The sequence below is a fragment of the Cuculus canorus genome, chromosome 5 (genome assembly GCF_017976375.1).
Source record: "Cuculus canorus isolate bCucCan1 chromosome 5, bCucCan1.pri, whole genome shotgun sequence".
In the NCBI taxonomy this organism is placed as follows: domain Eukaryota; kingdom Metazoa; phylum Chordata; class Aves; order Cuculiformes; family Cuculidae; genus Cuculus; species Cuculus canorus.
In genome coordinates, this window is record NC_071405.1 from 7,446,720 (window position 1) to 7,463,434 (window position 16,715).

The following is a 16,715-nucleotide window of genomic DNA, read 5'->3' on the forward strand; positions in this document are numbered from 1 at the left end:
CAAAACAGGCTGGGGATGTTGAGGAAAATAGGACATTTCACCTCAAAGGTTGCCTCTGAAGTTGCTCTTTTAGTTGCTAATATAATAAATTGTGACTGTATTACTTAGATCAAAGAGGTTTTAAATAATGCATGAAAGTCAGCTATCCCATTTATGAATTTATAAAATTATTATTATTAATAATAATACTATATTAATCTTTGAAGTGCCTTACACAGATGAATTAATTACCTCACAATACTCTTTAGGATAGCTGAGAATTATTACCTTCTTCTAAGCAATCTGGACACAGCAACAAAGATGCTGAATGACTTTACCAAAGTCATACCAGGCTGGTGCCTGAGCCAGGATTCACCACCAGGCATGTCTGGCTCTGTTCTTATGTTCAGACCACTCATCCACCCTGTTGAAAGGACAGCTGGCTTCCTGTTCCACGTGTTTTGTTCAGACATGAACCTCAGACAATGGATGAAAATATTCCCACCCAAATAATCTTGTTTCTTTTTGAGCTAGGCTAGTCAAATGGAAACACCTCTCTAATGTCTTGACACGCATTTCCAGAAAACGAACGTTTTTTTTCTTCCTTAAGGTTTTCCTCGGCTGCTGGATTGGAGCTGAAATATGGAGTATGAGCATGTGATAGTATAATCCAATATATATCCCATGATACAAAGGACTATCTACTTTGTCCTCTAACTGACACTAAGAAAATACCTGGGTTGTGGTGAGGTCCACGTGAGACCTGGCTTTCAAGAACACAGAAGCAAAGAGCAAAGGGGCTTCTCTGGATCTGACTGCTCTATTTCCTGCCACCACACACACTGTGTGGTGCCATGGAAACTCTTCAAGCAATCCATGTCTCAAGTGGCTTTAGGAAAATTTTAAATGTAAACTGCTCCATTCCAGAGGTTTTTGGGAGGGTTGCTGAAGGCAGAGACAGGCAGAGGTCACTGGGGAGCTCACTCCTCTCCCTGGGAGCTACCAGGCAGAGTCAGAGGCGTTCCCAAACCCAGCAGAGAAGCTGGATGGAGCTGCTGAGACACAGACCATGAAAGGCACTTGCAGCAGCCGTGTGGCCAGGGGAGAGGTGAGTAACCTGTCTCCACCATGACAAAGGCTTGGAAAATGCCCAGCAGTGTGTGACTGACCTGCCACCACCATACTACACCACGCTTCTTGCCCTGCATGTGAGAAGAGGGCAAGGAGGATATAGTTAGAGTGTTTGGGGGTTTGCCCCAGCGGTTTAAATGATAAAGTCTCAATCCACAACAGTCACAGAAGTCCAAAGCACAGCAAAATGCACTTTGTCCCCTGCAGAACTGTGGTTTCCCTAAAGGTCTGCAGACCTCCAGTGCTCACCATGGGTCATACATGACACCGGCAACAAAGAACATCAGACTGTGGACCTCCGCCTCACATCCAGCACTGCTGCTTCAGCATATGGTGCACATTTCTAACCCATGGCAGGACTCACCACGCTCTTTTAGCCACCCCCTGTGGTGTAGTCAGCTTCAAAGTGGGGTGGAGTGCCATATTTCTGATTTTTCTCCATCAACATGATGGGATAAATGCCACAGAGCAACAGTTATAGAGCTCCGATCGAAAACAAAAAGTAATAAAAAAATTGTCCTGCAGTTGACGTTCAGGCAAAAGAATATTAGGACTGTGACTTTACCTTACTTAGAACTGCTGTATCAAGGCCTAAACCTATAATTTGAAACTAAACATCATACTTTTACCTTGTAAATTCAAGTCTCTTAATATCATAAGTATATACCATAAATCCATGCTCAAGCTTCCAGCCAAACAAAGCATTTATAATGCAAGCAATGTGCATATAAGCCACTTTCCATCTTTCTTCAGTGTGCTTTTCACACAGATGTTGTTTGTGTGTGTGTTATTTGAGCAGAGGTTCTCTGAGATTAATAGTTGCCAGCATAAGAGGGAAAAACTTTGTATCCATCCTTCATGAATAATTATCAATAAATATTACTTATGAATAAATAATTGAAAGTTTGCTAAGGAATATCAGTTCTTTGATTGCCAGTGAATCAATTAAGACTGAGAATCAAATGGAGCCATGCATTAAATAATACATTGCTTTTATTTGGGCTTTTTTTAAATAATATTTATGTAATTGCAGAGATTAACTACCAGGAGAAAGGAAACCTTTGTTTAAAAATTGAATATGTTATGTACGTTCCTGATAGTCTGAGAATTTTAAATAAACACTAGATAGACTCTTTAGGGAACATTGCACAAAACTACTAGTAGCAGCATTTTACATTATCTATATATTTTTTAAAATCATAGAATCATAGAATCACTACGTTGGAAGGGACCCACCGGGTCATCGAGTCCAACCATTCCTAACACTCCCTAAACCATGCCCCTCAGCACCTCGTCTACCTATCCCTTAAACACCTCCAGGGATGGTGACTCAACCCCCTCCCTGGGCAGCCTCTGCCAGTGCCCAATGCCCCACCACCTCAGACAGCCACCCCACCACAGTACTCACCCTCCTGCCGCTGGATGCCGACGAAAATCCATATAAAAGAAAATCTGGAAATAAATAAGATCTATTAGTCCTTTCTTACACAATGAGAGACTTGCAACCCCTTAATGATTATTTGCGGGTCATTTTTAAAGCAAAATTACTCTCATTGCTGAAATCCTTCTGCCTACAAATTTCAGCTGAGATAAATATAAAGGCTTTCTGTGACTTTTTGCCAGGTACCTTTCAGCCAGCCAGCCTCCAGGCTCTCACAAATTCTTGCTCAATCTAATTTGGTAGTAGAGCACTGGATACAGCACACCAGAATAACTTTTTGTTAGCAGCCAGCAGGTCATGGTTATAATACAGAGACGAACGTTGGGAAATCATGGTTCTAATCCTTCAATAAAAAGTGGTTATTTCAACTTTTGTCTGTTTTAATCTTTGGGTTCAGCTTTCCAGTGCTGGTTTATAAGTCTCAGAAGCAAAAGGCCACGCTAATGCTATGCCGTTATGTTACACACGAGGAATTATGAACGATGAGACAAAAACTAGAAAAGGTGGTGGCACGGCAGAGCAAGACCTACCAACGCATCACAAGAAGGAGAAAAACCCACTCCTGAGTCCTCAAAAATACACCTCAGCTGCTTCTCACCAAATACCAATGGCTGATGACTGTCCCTGGCCACCCTGCTCCCTGGCTGGAGCAGCGGGAAAAGTCCCTGCCCTGTGGGAAATGTCTCCCGTGGCCCCCAGGATCTGCCGCAGAGGCAACGGGAATAGCAGCAACAAGATGGAGTTAGGGAAAGTGGGGAGACTCGATGGCAGCATGGTGCTTGCCTGAGACGCCACCAGGAGCGCAGGGACTAATGCAGGCACTGTTTATGGCTGTATCCTGGTAACAGCTTGCAGGCCTCTAGGAGCTGCAGATCCCAGCACGTAAATGCCTCTCCAGCCTGTGCTGTAGACTGGAATGTTGTCTATGTGCTCCGCTCCTTCCCAGCTCTGTTAAACTGCTTCCGTGGGTAAAGTTTTAGTCCAAACAGGGAAATTCAAGTGTTTTCTATGCAATAACATCTCCTCAGCCACTCACTTGGACTTACTGCCTTCTTTAACAGTCAGGAGCTGTAGTTTTCCTAGTTATTGGCCCAGGATTGGCAGCAGTGTAGGCAGCTGCATCTCATCTGACTGTTTTGGGCATTGATGCCTGTACAGCACTCCGAATGTTCAACATTAGCTTGGGACTTTACAAGTCTATCTACCAGGTCACGAGTCTCCTGTGACATGACCCAGGTCCCTATGCAAGCAATTAATCCAAGATTTGCAAGCTCCCCCTGGAAATAATTAATGTACTCTAAAGAAGGTCACCTAAGGGCATGATTTTGAGGGAGGGGTTTTGATCTCTGGGATATTGTGAAACATTTGCTTTTGCAAGCAGTCAGTCTCTCATCGTTCACAGTAGACCAGTGTCATGCATGACTGGTACTGCTTAAATCGCACCCAAAAGTGGTACAAGTTATATTGACAAGAGCACTTTTTGCCAATAAAAGTCAAGTTCACATGGAGGGTGAGGTTTCACATTATAGCCAAGCCAGCCTAATAGCTAGTTGTTGATGGAAGAGGCATTCTTGCTTCCATCCAAGTTTTCCCATCATTTACCTTTGTGTTGATTTTTTATCTTCTCCGTTCCCACAGCGAGGCGGCTCCCTAAACTGTCAAAATCAGTAGTCCAGAAAAAAAAGACATGAGAAGCTTTCTGTTAAGCTAGCATTTTACATCGGTTCACGGTGGGGTCAGAGAAGGGCCAGCAGAGATGCAGATAGAGATAAGGGAACAGGAGGAGAACCACACCTCTCAATAGATCAGGTCAGCTATAAGGTGAAAACCAGGCACAATCTAGGAAGACTTTGTTAATATGGTTGCATTGGGCCAGTGTGTGTTTTGAAGAGATGAAAACACTTAAGACTTTGTTTAGACAGTTCAGTTCAGTAAGACAGAAAGAACATTGCCTATGCTTTCAGCTCTTAAAGACTGCAATTATTCATTTTTCCAATAATTTCTAACTAGTGAAAATACTCCTGAAAGCAACACTGAGATGTTCATGACCAAGTGGAATAACGCATAGACAATGCAATGTGGGGAAAATCATCTCAATAAAACAATGTGTCCCTAACTTCCCCCTCCTATTTCCATAGCCTTCCAAATACTGCACCTTTTCTCCTGTAGGGAGTCTGTAAAAGTTTATCCACGCTAACGCAAACAGTCTACAGATAGCTAAGCAGGAATCTCAAATCATCCTGAAAATTCATCCCTCGCTCTGTTCTCTACACCCATCTCTCTTTTTTTTTTTATAATCTTATTGTGTACGTTGTGTTTCCAGTTGCTATTGCAGGCTGCCAAGTAATATCCATGACTTGGCAGCCAAGTTACATTTTAAGAGGATGAGAGAAACAGGTTTGGGAATGACCTCAAATCTCACCCATGGCAGCCAGACAGCACTATAGAAATAGGCACCCTGGCAGGGGAAAGTGGGAGGTATGGAACTGATGGCTCATCGATCCATTTTTATAGAGCAGGGCTATCATCAGCCTCAGGAGATCATTGGCCCATCTTAGCTTCAGTAAAAGTCACGCCAAAAGAACTGGGAAAAGTAAAGGACGTGTTGCAGATAGTCAGGGCCACCTGTGTCAGCATTCATGGTGCAGGAGGCAGGGGAGAGAAGCCTTCGGTCTTACTAGAGTTGGGAGCAAATTGGTACAAAAAGTCCAGGTGAAAGATAAGGAGAAACTAAGAATGAGAACTACTTACAGAGAAAAGAACTGTGAATGTAAGAGTGGGACTGAGAGCTAAAGACAGAGCTACAGAGCTGGCTAGGCAGGCAGAGAAGGTCTGGGAATCAGTGCAGCAGACAGGTAACTAAAATGGAAATGAAGAAAATCTGGAGGGGTTTGTGGAGACTGGGACAGAATTGGCTCTGACCAAGCACAGACACCAGGACAGGTAACAGTGCCAAGGGAACCATGAGACTGACTGAATTACCAGAGCAGGAGACGGGATGCTCAGATGCAGCACTGGAGTATCGGTAACCAAGTGCTTGCTGGAGATCAGTTCAGACCAAGTATTTAAAGAGCTAAGGGTGCAGAGGTGTGCGCTGAATATCCCACCTGTACTAACGACTCAAACAGATATTAGCCTGAAAAATAAAATTCAAGGCCTGGCACTGAGTAGCAAAGAAGATTAGTGTCTGTGGAACCTCTGCTTCAGCTGTTGCAAGAGTTGGAAGCTATAAAAGGAGTAAGCCAGGAGATTACAACAAGTGAAATTAGTGTTTAATGGTTGATGCAGTTGAAGGCTACGTGGGAAACAAATTTCCACATGGGATTCAGTCACAGAATGCCACGCAAATCGCTGCAACACACATTCAACCCTAATGACTACTATCTGCGTGTTCTTTTCTTTCTTAGTGAAAAAGAGAAGCTTCATGGAAGTCTGACACGCAGGACTAGACACCCACAGCTGTGACAGAAGCCAAGAGAAACTCTAAACAGCCCAAGAAGTGTATGATACAAATCTGAAAATAACAGTTTCTTGGCATTCCCAGAAGAGCCCATAATAGACAGATGGTGTTTGACTTTCAGTGTTTTGTTTTATCACCTTCCCTCTGTGAGAATTACACACATCTTGGGGGTGAAAACTCAATGTTTGGCATCATGAAGCATTCAAGATGCAGTGGTGGATCCACAGGCAACATCTTAACGGATAATTCTTCTCCAGAGCTGGGCCTGGGCAGCACACAGTAAATAAGGTGTATATTGAACTGGGAAATATTACTTTCTTAATGTATACACTGCCCATCGTGAGCACTGACTGAGGCAGGTGCCCTACAGATGAAAAAAAATAAAAAAAACCCTGTTACTGTGTAATTAAAAACTGGGTTATGATGTATAAGCACAAAGAAAGAAGAAATAAGCTTGCCCTGATGGTCATAATTCTGAACAACTGAGCTTGCAGACCTAACAGGCTTTTAATGTTGTTTCTTGTGGTGTCTGTGTGTCCATGTGCGTCCCAGTAGCTGGGGACACTCAACAGTACGTGTATGTATCCACTCTTTAGGTATATCTAATGTTTCATTTGGATATCACACCCAGAAAATAAACACATGCATAAACTCAACAAAAATATCACTGACTCACCAGCCAGTCCTTCACTTCTTTTCTGCCTCTCGTTTCTTCTTGCTGTGTCAAGTCTCTGTCTTCCACACCCACTGTATTAATTTCCTCCTCTATTCCCAGGGGCATGTAAATGTCAGCCCCGATTTCTCTGGGAATGTTAGACTCTGTGCGCACACACTGCTATTTGTACTAGACACAGAAGTACAGAATTCAGTTTCACAGAAGCTAATACTTAGTCCATGACTCTGCCATTTACCTGCCAAGTACTTCTGCCTGCTCATTAAAACCAGGATCATGCCATATGAATAGAATAAACAATGCCCTTAGACATAATGCTGTGAGCCCTAGTGTCTTTTTTCACTTCAGATTTGTGCAACACTGAAGCTCTTACTTGTTTTCAGCACTTTTCACTGTTTTCCAGGTCAACACAGCCTCATTTCAGTCCCACATCCTGGATCATCCAAAGCAAAGGGTGATAAGGTAGCTGCACTGTAACTTCTGGAGAGATAGTGTCCATCCCATGTCCTCATCCCCCTGGGACACCACCACCAGCCTTGCCCCAGATTCAGAGCTCTGTGGCCTGGCCGCACCTACAGAGGCAAACTAGCTAAAAGCGTCCGACAGGCAAAGGCAGAATTAGCTACTGAGTCCAGACGGAAGGGCTAAGGGAGATCAGGCGGCAATGATTGCCTTGCACCGCTTACGGGAACCCACGCTGTGTTTGGAAAGCCAGAAAAACCAGCTGCACATTCTTCTACTGAAATCCTCATGCAATTACTCCCTCTGCGTGGTTTTATCAGATGAGATTATTGAGCATCAGCAGTTGTCAGCTGTTTTTATGCAGCTACGCATTTGCCCTGTGCTCCTAACAATCAACCTTTTGTTATAAACATGTCTCTGACAGAAAGGAAGAAGTCTTTAAATGTACCCTGCTGCTCAATGGGCATTTACAAATTTGGGATTTTGATTCTGTATTCTGAGGTGCTCAGAAATCTATGGAGCTTAACAAAAACGTCATAGCCTAATTTCTAGTTCTTCTGTAGGATATAATAACCACCTCCCTGCTACAGAATTGGGGCGGGGGGAGAAAATTTCATATAGATGTACTATAGAAAAGATCTCTATTCAATTCTGTGAGCTTTGAAGGTAATTGCAGCAGAGAACTTTATTTTTAGTTTTTAGTTTATGACAGAGAACTTTTAGCTTAATAGATGTTTTAGTTTAGTTATTTTCCACCTGCAGCGCTGGGGATGGGACTATGGACTCGCTAGCATCATAGACTCATAGAATCAGTAGTTTGGAAGGGACCCACTGGATCATTGAGTCAAACCTTTCCTAACACTCCCTTAAACCATGCCCCTCAGCACCTCATCCACCCGTCCCTTAAACACCTCCAGGGACGGTGACTCAACCACCTCCCTGGGCAGCCTCTGCCAGTGCCCAAGGACCCTTTCCGTGAAAAATTTTTTCCTGATGTCCAGTCTGAACCTCCCCTGGTGGACCTTGAGGCCATTCCCCCTTGTCCTGTCCCCTATCACTTGGGAGAAGAGCCCAGCTCCCTCCTCCCCACAACCTCCTTTCAGGTAGTTGTAGAGAGTAATAAGGTCTCCACTCAGGCTCCTCTTCTCCAGGCTAAACAACCCCAGCTCTCTCAGCCGCTCCTCGTAAGACTTGTTCTCCAGCCCCCTCACCAGCTTCGTTGCTCTTCTCTGGACACGCTCCAGAGCCTCAACATCCTTCTTGTGGTGAGGGGCCCAGAACTGAACACAGTACTCGAGGTGCGGTCTCACCAGTGCCGAGTACAGAGGGAGAATAACCTCCCTGGACCTGCTGGTCACACCTTTTCTGATCCAAGCCAAGATGCCATTGGCCTCCTTGGCCACCTGGGCACACTGCTGGCTCATGTTCAGTCGGCTGTCAACCAATACCCCCAGGGCCTTCCCCTCCAGGCAGCTTTCTAGCCAGACTTCCCCCAGTCTGTAGCACCGCAGAGGGCTGTTGTGCCCCAAGTGCAGGACCCGGCACTGGGCCTTGTTGAACCTCATGCCATTGGTCTCAGCCTGTTCAGATCCCTTTGCAGAGCCTCCCTACCCTCCAGCAGATCCACGCTTCCACGCAGCTTAGTGTCATCTGCAAACTCACCAAGGGTGCACTCAATACCTTCATCCAGGTCATTGATAAAGACATTGAACAGAGCTGGACCCAGTACTGAGCCCTGAGGAACCCCACTTGTAACTGGCCTCCAGCTGGAGTTAACTCCATTGACCACCACTCTCTGGGCCATCCAACCAGTTTTCAACCTAGGAGAGTGTGCGCCTGTCCAGTTACCTTTAACCAGGCTGTGTTAGTACATTTGCAAACTTGTTGTGAATGAGGTCTGCAGGAAAACAAGGAGCCTGCCAAATGAGAAATAAACGTTGTTTCAAAAGAAACATGTTTATGTTTTTAGACACAGCCTGGCAAAATGAAATGCAGCTTTCAGCTCTGACGTGATTGCCAGACTGTCAGTTCAACCGTGCAACAGCTCTTAGAGGATCTGATAGAAAATATTGCATGATGCATGCCAGTGAATAGCAAGGCAACGAAGATCCCTAAACCTATAGGGTTTTCTATAGACTCCTGTCCAAAATACACAGCATTGGCACTTCTGGAAGTGTTTTTGTTTCCTAAATCCTATTAAAAATAGATTTTTAACTGCTGACCTGGTATTATTTGGAGCAATGACACATTTTGAACTGCTCCAACAGATAGGGCAGAGGTGCTACTAACTGCTACCTAAGCATAAGCAAGAATGACCTCACGCTTCTTGGTCCGGGATACAACAGTGATCCATCAGCTTTTGAACAGGCCAACGCACAGAAAAATTTCTGAATGGTGGGAGAAAGTATCTTCAGCAATGGAAAAGGAACACAAATTTCCTATAGTGCTCTAGCCTTTCCTTAAAAGAAAGACTACAAAAATGTGTTGGCTCTTAGAGAGAAATTTATCCCCTCTAACATTCCTAGCTGGTGCTGTTATTGGAATGACAAGAGGAACCAGCTTGTCCGTGCCTCCACCCTAGTGATGCAGGAGAGAGTAAAGGCAAATGGGTCATGCAAGGGTGGATCGGGAGTTTTTAATACTGCTGTTTCATATGTGGAAGCAAAAATATGTTGTTGCATCTGGAAATGCTGGCCTGCCCGAGTATATAATCACTGTGCTGCTGCAAGCAAAATCTACTGTAGAGGCGGGTCTACGCTATAGGCTTCTGCATGCATAAATATGTGGATGAGAGCGGCAGAGAGATGTGATACCTGACCCACATAGGTACGCTAAAGAAGCTTTACTAGCATAACTTGTTTCGCTGTGGGGCAGGGAGGAGTGATAACTTTCATGTGATGAGCAAGTACAGAACATAATGTTGCTGCTGTAAGAGCATCCACATGCTTTGCTGGTTTAATTCCCCAGGATTCTCATGTGCCAAGACACAGAGTCCCTCATGCAGGCAAAGATTAGACCACTGTGTGCTTTCTAAAGGGACAAAGTATGGAAAACCCATGTCAGGCGCAGGGTTGGGCAAAGGAGGAGGAATATGCAATATCTTTTAAATAAGTAAAGACGGAAATGCTTTTACATTGCAATGCATTGATGAGACTGAAAAAAAGGAATTTTAAAATTAAATACGCATGCTGGGTATAAGTGAGTGCTTTTTAAAGTGACGCCTTGCATTTTACCTAAAGGCCAAGACCGGAAATGTGAATTCCCTGAACACTTTTCCCTTTTTTTCTTGTCCCTCATGTGTATCCATGGGAGTGGCTCGCAATGTGCAAGACAAAATTTATAGTGCAGTCCTGAAATGCCACATTTCCTTCGGTTGTCACCCCACGGCTGTCCCAAACATTCAAGGAGAACCTTTCAAAAAAATGAGAGGCAGCTCTTAAGAGAAAGGCTGCCCAGCCTGCAGGGCTCCACGCAGTGTCTCCTGAGAGATAAAAGAAAGGCTGCCAGGATGTATTAATTCCTGTTTTCAAGATGGTATCACAAGGGAAAGAGCAGGGCTGCAGCTTGCCTGCTAAGCCCTCTGTGCAAAACTTCAAACGGACGCTCTGGAGGTGGCAGAGCACAGGGCTGACTCACCCGGACAGATGGGTGGACAGAGCCTGTCAAAGCACATCTCAGCTTTCCACCTCCTGAGTGGGTTGCTCTCAGACAGCTCTCCTGTCCTCAGCTCCCTCCAGGAGCTCTCACATGGCACGTTATTTTGGTAATGCTTTTGGCTTTGTCTCTTTTAGGTTCTCCCCTGCAAAGCGACGGTGGGGAATTGCGGGGTGACCTGCATCACACACAGGAGTCATTGCTTTGCATTGTAGCACACCTGGCTGTACCACGAGTGAGGTCCTAAGGCTCTTAAGGTTTTTAATTTAGGTGATTAAATTCCTCAGAATTAATGCTACGGGTGTTCCTCTATATAAAATAATACCATGCACATAAACTTGATCAGCAAATACAAGGAGCCATCAAAAGTTAGCACTGCAGTTACACATGTGCTACAAAGCTATAGCCATTTTTAACCTTCCTATGGCTTAGTCTTCTCAGAGCCCTGTTTAAGAAGAGACAAAGTTCAGAAACCCAGGCCCATGATTTTGACAGAAGGAGGTGCCTTTCCCTGTGAGTCAGGACAGTAAAAGTAAGGAGAGACGCTGAGTGCAGAAGCAATGAAACTGCAGATTTTAGACAAGATTAATTTCCCAGCTTTGCCAAATTCATTTGAAACATTCAACCTCTCCCCAGAACTGCATGCACTTATTTGCAAGTAAGGAACATCATTTTCCCCTCTGACATTTACTTTATATACAACACCGAGAGGAAACAGGCAGACCCACTGGAGTCAGTGAGAACTTTCTACTAACTTAAACAGGATCAGAGTTTCACTCTACAGTAAGTACAATACACTGAAAAACAACTTGAAGTTATTCTTTGTTTTATAAACTCAGCAAATGGATGCAAGGAATCTTGGTCTGAGCCCTTCAGGTTTTCTGCCTCTTGCATTTTTTGGGGGGCATGGGGTGGCCTTTAATGTAGTTGAAAAAGCTTATTTTTTTTCCAGTCATGTAAGTCAGAATAATTTTCTTGTCCTCTACATATCCCACAGTCTAGGTCTGTCCATACTAAAAAAATTCCCCCCCCTCCTAGGGAAAAAAAAATACAATTACTCCACTGTTAACTTATTCCTGTCCTGAGCCCTGAGGTATTTTAACCGTCTGGACAGGTACTTTGCTTCTGGGGTCTCTGTTACTCCCTGCCTGCCCCACTGCTGAAATGGGTGCTGAGCAGCAGGGGCTGAGGCAAAGGAAAAGACAGACAACAGCACAAGCGTGTGACAAACTATCTGCTGCGAATGTTTGGCTACATTAACTCTGCAGTACACTCCAACAGATATTTAGGAAAAACATCCAAAAATTGTGTTTAATAACTGGGAACTAACACCGAGGAATGCACACCAAGGACTGAAAAGCAAAGGAAACTATACAGCAAGGGTAATTACCAGTTAGCTAATAGAAAACATAGTTAATCTGCATCTACAATGAATATGGGTGCTACCTAATCCTTACTGTCATCCCATAGTAGTGGTATTTCTGTTAGGAAGGGTGTATCTGACCAAGTATTACAGTCTGCAGCAACAACTTCTCACTTACTGATAATCTACTGCTATTCATAAACACACTTACCTCTCAGTTCCTACAGGATAAAACCGAAAAGCCATGGTATCTTCTCATTCTCGGGGGTCCTGTGTGTTTTACAGCCTGGAAATGAAGAAGCTGATCTCCAGAAATATGCCGTGCACATCAAGACCAGGAGCACTCAGCAGGAGCTGAGCTGCTGTAATTGACTTCTCAAGTCCCCTTGGGATGGCACGGCCATGTACCCAGGAACCATTCAATACACTTGAAGTAATTTTGAATCACTTGTGACAACAGCTGATCAAACAGGCTTTTTACAAGCCTCTTATTCCCCTGTGGTGACTGAAACCCCTTTCTGCAGACAGTGAAGTAAAACCCGCAGTCAGTGCCTTGGCAAACCAGCCAAGAGAAGTAACGCAGTAAACCAGAGTTTCATCTCTCTGTGGATTGTTAAATACTAAACACATTTAATTTTGTTTGCCTTCTCATTACATAACATATTTTAGACATTTTTTTATAAATGCCATCTATAAGCTTACATAAATGGGGGGTCCTGAAAGTTCTCTGCCTGCAGGGCAGCGCCTGCGTTTCCCAGCGTTCCCACTCCCTAGCGAGCAACAAAACATAAACAGGGCGATGGTTCCCCGAACTGCCCACTGCTCTGCAGTTTTTTCCCTTAAAGGACAAGCCTGACCAAACCATGCGTGTCAGGCTCCTCCATTACATTTTGTTAATTCACAGCTCCTCGGACTCTAAACACTGCAGGGTTTTGGTTTCTGAAAGAAATGCAGAGCTCTGGAGAGGGTTCGTAGTAAAGCCAGACAAATTTAACTGCTTCAGGTTTTGCCTGTTTATTAATTTCAGCACCCCAGCTCAGCACTCAGCTCTCGGGGTGTTCCTAGCAGCTGTCTTTTGATCATCTTAAGGGAGGAAAAAAGCCCCATATTCAGTAAAACACTGAACACTCAGCTTGCATACAAGCAACCCAAGAATAACTCAGCAATTTTATACAGCGAGCCACAACCAGTCTCTCTTTTATCACGCTCAGCCGCCTGCCAAGCAGGGCTATTTCTGTTGTCCTTTTTCCCTGCTGTTTTATTCCATGACACGAACAGGGTAAGCTATTCCATGCTTCCACTGCCCAAGCAGGCAAAGAGCAGCTCCTGCCTGAAAACACCACTCCCAACTCAGGAAAAAAAACCTTTTCCCCCGCACCACAGCCAGTAGCTGCACTCCCACCAGCCCCAAGGTTCATTCCCCAGGCTGGGCTGTGTTCAGGACAGTATCAAACCCACCCAGCCAGATGCCAGCACCCACCCCGTGATGGGGCACAGCCCCAGAGTTGGAGGGCTGTGGACACCACCAGCAAGGTCTTCCTCACCCACCCCACCCCACCCCCCCCCCCACACTACTGCCCCATCAGAGACAGGAGGTTTATGCTTTAAATACATTTTTATTAATTACCAACATTTCCAGAAGCCAAATTTGAAATAACTTGAAAATTGTCAACTGCAACAGTCAAGTGGTTACTTTAGAAGAGACACTTTGTTACAGACAAACATCCAGAGTACAAACAGCTGTATCGGAATTAACAAAACTTGTCTATTACTAACCTTATAAAGCAGAAGTGCCTTCCCTTTTATCAAAACCAAGCTGACAGATCTGCCTTTATACACACCCAACAGAATAAACTCTGTTATCGGCAAGGACGTTTTCCTTAAACGTTAGAAAAAAAAATACAAAGCAAAGAATGGAGGGACTGTCCATAAACCAGTCTGTACTGCAGTCCTGTTTAATCTACTTCTTCGATGGTGGGGCCACCGGAGCCACCCGCTCCGGCCCCCCCAGCTCCCTGGTACAATTTTGTGATGATCGGGTTGCAGAGTTTCTCCAACTCTTTCTGCTTGTGCTCATACTCTTCCTTCTCAGCCATCTGGTTGCGATCGAGCCAAGAGATCACCTCCTGACACTTGTCGAGCACTCTCTGCTTGTCCTGGTCGCTGATCTTTCCCTTCAGTTTATCGTCCTCCACCGTCTGCTTCATGTTGTACGTGTAGGACTCCAGGGAGTTCTTGGCTCCCACCCGCTCTCGGTTAGCTTCATCCTCCGCTTTGTACTTCTCCGCTTCTTGCACCATACGGTCAATGTCATCCTTGCTAAGGCGACCCTTGTCATTGGTGATAGTGATTTTGTTCTCCTTACCGGTGCTCTTGTCCACGGCGCTGACGTTCAGGATACCATTGGCATCAATGTCAAAAGTGACTTCAATCTGGGGGACCCCACGGGGTGCTGGGGGGATGCCCGTTAGGTCAAACTTGCCCAGCAAGTTGTTGTCCTTCGTCATGGCCCTCTCACCCTCGTATACCTGGACGAGGACGCTGCTCTGGTTGTCTGAGTAGGTGGTGAAGGTCTGAGTTTGTTTGGTGGGAATGGTGGTGTTGCGCTTGATGAGAGCGGTCATCACTCCACCAGCCGTCTCGATGCCCAGGGACAGAGGGGTGACATCCAACAGCAGCAGATCCTGCACGTTCTCAGACTTGTCTCCCATGAGGATGGCTGCCTGCACAGCTGCACCGTAGGCAACAGCTTCATCAGGGTTGATGCTCTTGTTAAGCTCTTTACCATTGAAGAAGTCCTGTAGCAGCTTTTGGATCTTGGGGATACGGGTAGAGCCACCCACCAGCACAATCTCCTGGATCTGGCCCTTGTCTAGCTTGGCATCACGCAGGGCCTTCTCCACAGGCTCCAGAGTGCCACGGAAGAGATCGGCATTGAGCTCCTCGAAGCGGGCACGAGTAATGGAAGTGTAGAAGTCAATGCCCTCGTAGAGGGAGTCGATCTCAATGCTAGCTTGCGTGGAAGAGCTAAGAGTGCGCTTTGCCCTCTCACAAGCCGTACGCAGTCGCCTCACTGCTCGCTTGTTGCCAGCAATGTCGCGCTTGTGCTTGCGCTTGAATTCTTCCACAAAGTGGTTCACCATACGGTTGTCAAAGTCCTCTCCACCCAGGTGGGTGTCACCAGCTGTGGACTTCACCTCAAAGATGCCATCCTCAATGGTAAGGATGGACACATCGAAAGTGCCCCCTCCCAAGTCAAAGATGAGCACGTTCTTCTCCCCAGCCCGGGTACCTTTCTTGTCCAAGCCATAGGCGATGGCAGCTGCTGTGGGCTCGTTGATAATACGCATCACGTTGAGGCCAGTGATGGTGCCAGCGTCTTTCGTGGCCTGGCGCTGGGAGTCATTGAAGTAAGCAGGCACTGTGATGACAGCATTCTGCACCTTGCACCCCAGGTAAGCCTCGGCGATCTCCTTCATCTTCGTCAGCACCATGGAGCTGATCTCCTCCGGGAAGAAGGTTTTAATCTCGCCCTTATACTCCACCTGCACCTTGGGCTTGCCGCCCTCGCTGACCACACGGAACGGCCAGTGCTTCATGTCCGACTGCACCGTGGGATCATCGTACTTGCGGCCGATGAGGCGCTTGGCGTCAAAGATGGTATTGGTGGGGTTCATCGCCACCTGGTTCTTGGCAGCATCCCCGATGAGGCGCTCGGTGTCGGTGAAGGCCACGTAGCTGGGCGTGGTGCGGTTGCCCTGGTCGTTGGCGATGATCTCCACTTTGCCATGCTGGAAGACACCCACGCAGGAGTACGTGGTGCCCAGGTCGATGCCGATCGCCGGCCCCTTGCCAGACATGATGACGACACCCCACAACCAGCTCCTCACTCGATCGCGCTTCGCCTGCCTCGCCCCGTCCCGCTGGCGCTCCCTTCGCGGCGCGCTCTGCCTGCCAGCGCCGCTGCCGCCCCTTTTATAGCCGGCGCCGCCGCCTTCTCGAACCTGCCACAACCTCGGCGGCTAATCCAGACGCTGCCCGGGCGCCGCTGGCCAATCGCGCGCGCCCCCCGCCGCGCCTGCCCAATCAGAGCAGCGGCTGCCTCCCCTCGCCCCGCCCATCCCCCGCCCACCCCGTGCTTCTTCCTGGTTGTGTCTCCCTCCGCTGACCAATCAACGCTCGACTTTCGCGTTCGCCCCGCCCACTCTCGGAGCTCCGCTAGAACGTTCCAGCCGGGAGGGGCGGGGATTGACGTCAGCTCTGCCCAATGGGGAGGGGGGGCGGGCGATAACGTCAGCGCTGTCCAATGAGGAGCGTGTGGGCGGTCGAGGGGGCGTGGCCAGGAGAAGCCTCGCCCACTCTCGGTCTATTACAGCGCTATGGCCGCTGTAGCAGCGAGTGGCGGGTGCGCTCGCCTCCCAGTGTTTGTAATTCTTGAAGCTTCAAGTCCAGGGCTGCCTGCCCGCTCCCCGCCAGCCCGTGGGGAATTTACCCTTATTTGGTCGCGAGGCGGCAGACAATCAACCCACAGATATCCCCCCCGCGGGGCGGG

General features: G+C 46.7%; 2 protein-coding genes across 6 annotated transcripts in view; both read right to left on the reverse strand.

Annotated features, from left to right (window-relative positions):
* Positions 1-13,514, reverse strand: part of LOC104062368 (uncharacterized) — a 38,086-nt gene extending 24,572 nt beyond the window's left edge. Inside the window, exons 1-2 of one of the 5 annotated variants that reach the window (XR_008450189.1) lie at positions 6,688-6,844; positions 2,519-2,562 (exon numbers count right to left, since the gene is read on the reverse strand). Coding sequence is in view for 1 of the 5 variants with exons in the window: in XM_054068824.1 (XP_053924799.1) it covers positions 2,519-2,562; positions 12,375-12,409 (79 nt within the window). In the remaining 4 variants the exon portion in view is untranslated. Of the gene's footprint in view, positions 1-2,518; positions 2,563-4,153; positions 4,191-6,687; positions 6,845-12,374 lie in introns of those variants that run through there. The other 4 variants (XR_008450190.1, XR_008450187.1, XR_008450188.1 and 1 more) reach the window with 4 other exon arrangements.
* A 261-nt stretch (positions 13,515-13,775) lies between these two features.
* On the reverse strand, positions 13,776-16,128 carry HSPA2 (heat shock protein family A (Hsp70) member 2). The gene has a single exon (XM_009564387.2). The coding sequence runs from the start codon at positions 16,021-16,023 to the stop codon at positions 14,119-14,121; it is 1,905 nt and encodes a 634-aa protein (XP_009562682.1). The 5' UTR covers positions 16,024-16,128; the 3' UTR covers positions 13,776-14,118.
* Between the last annotated feature and the right edge of the window lie 587 nt (positions 16,129-16,715).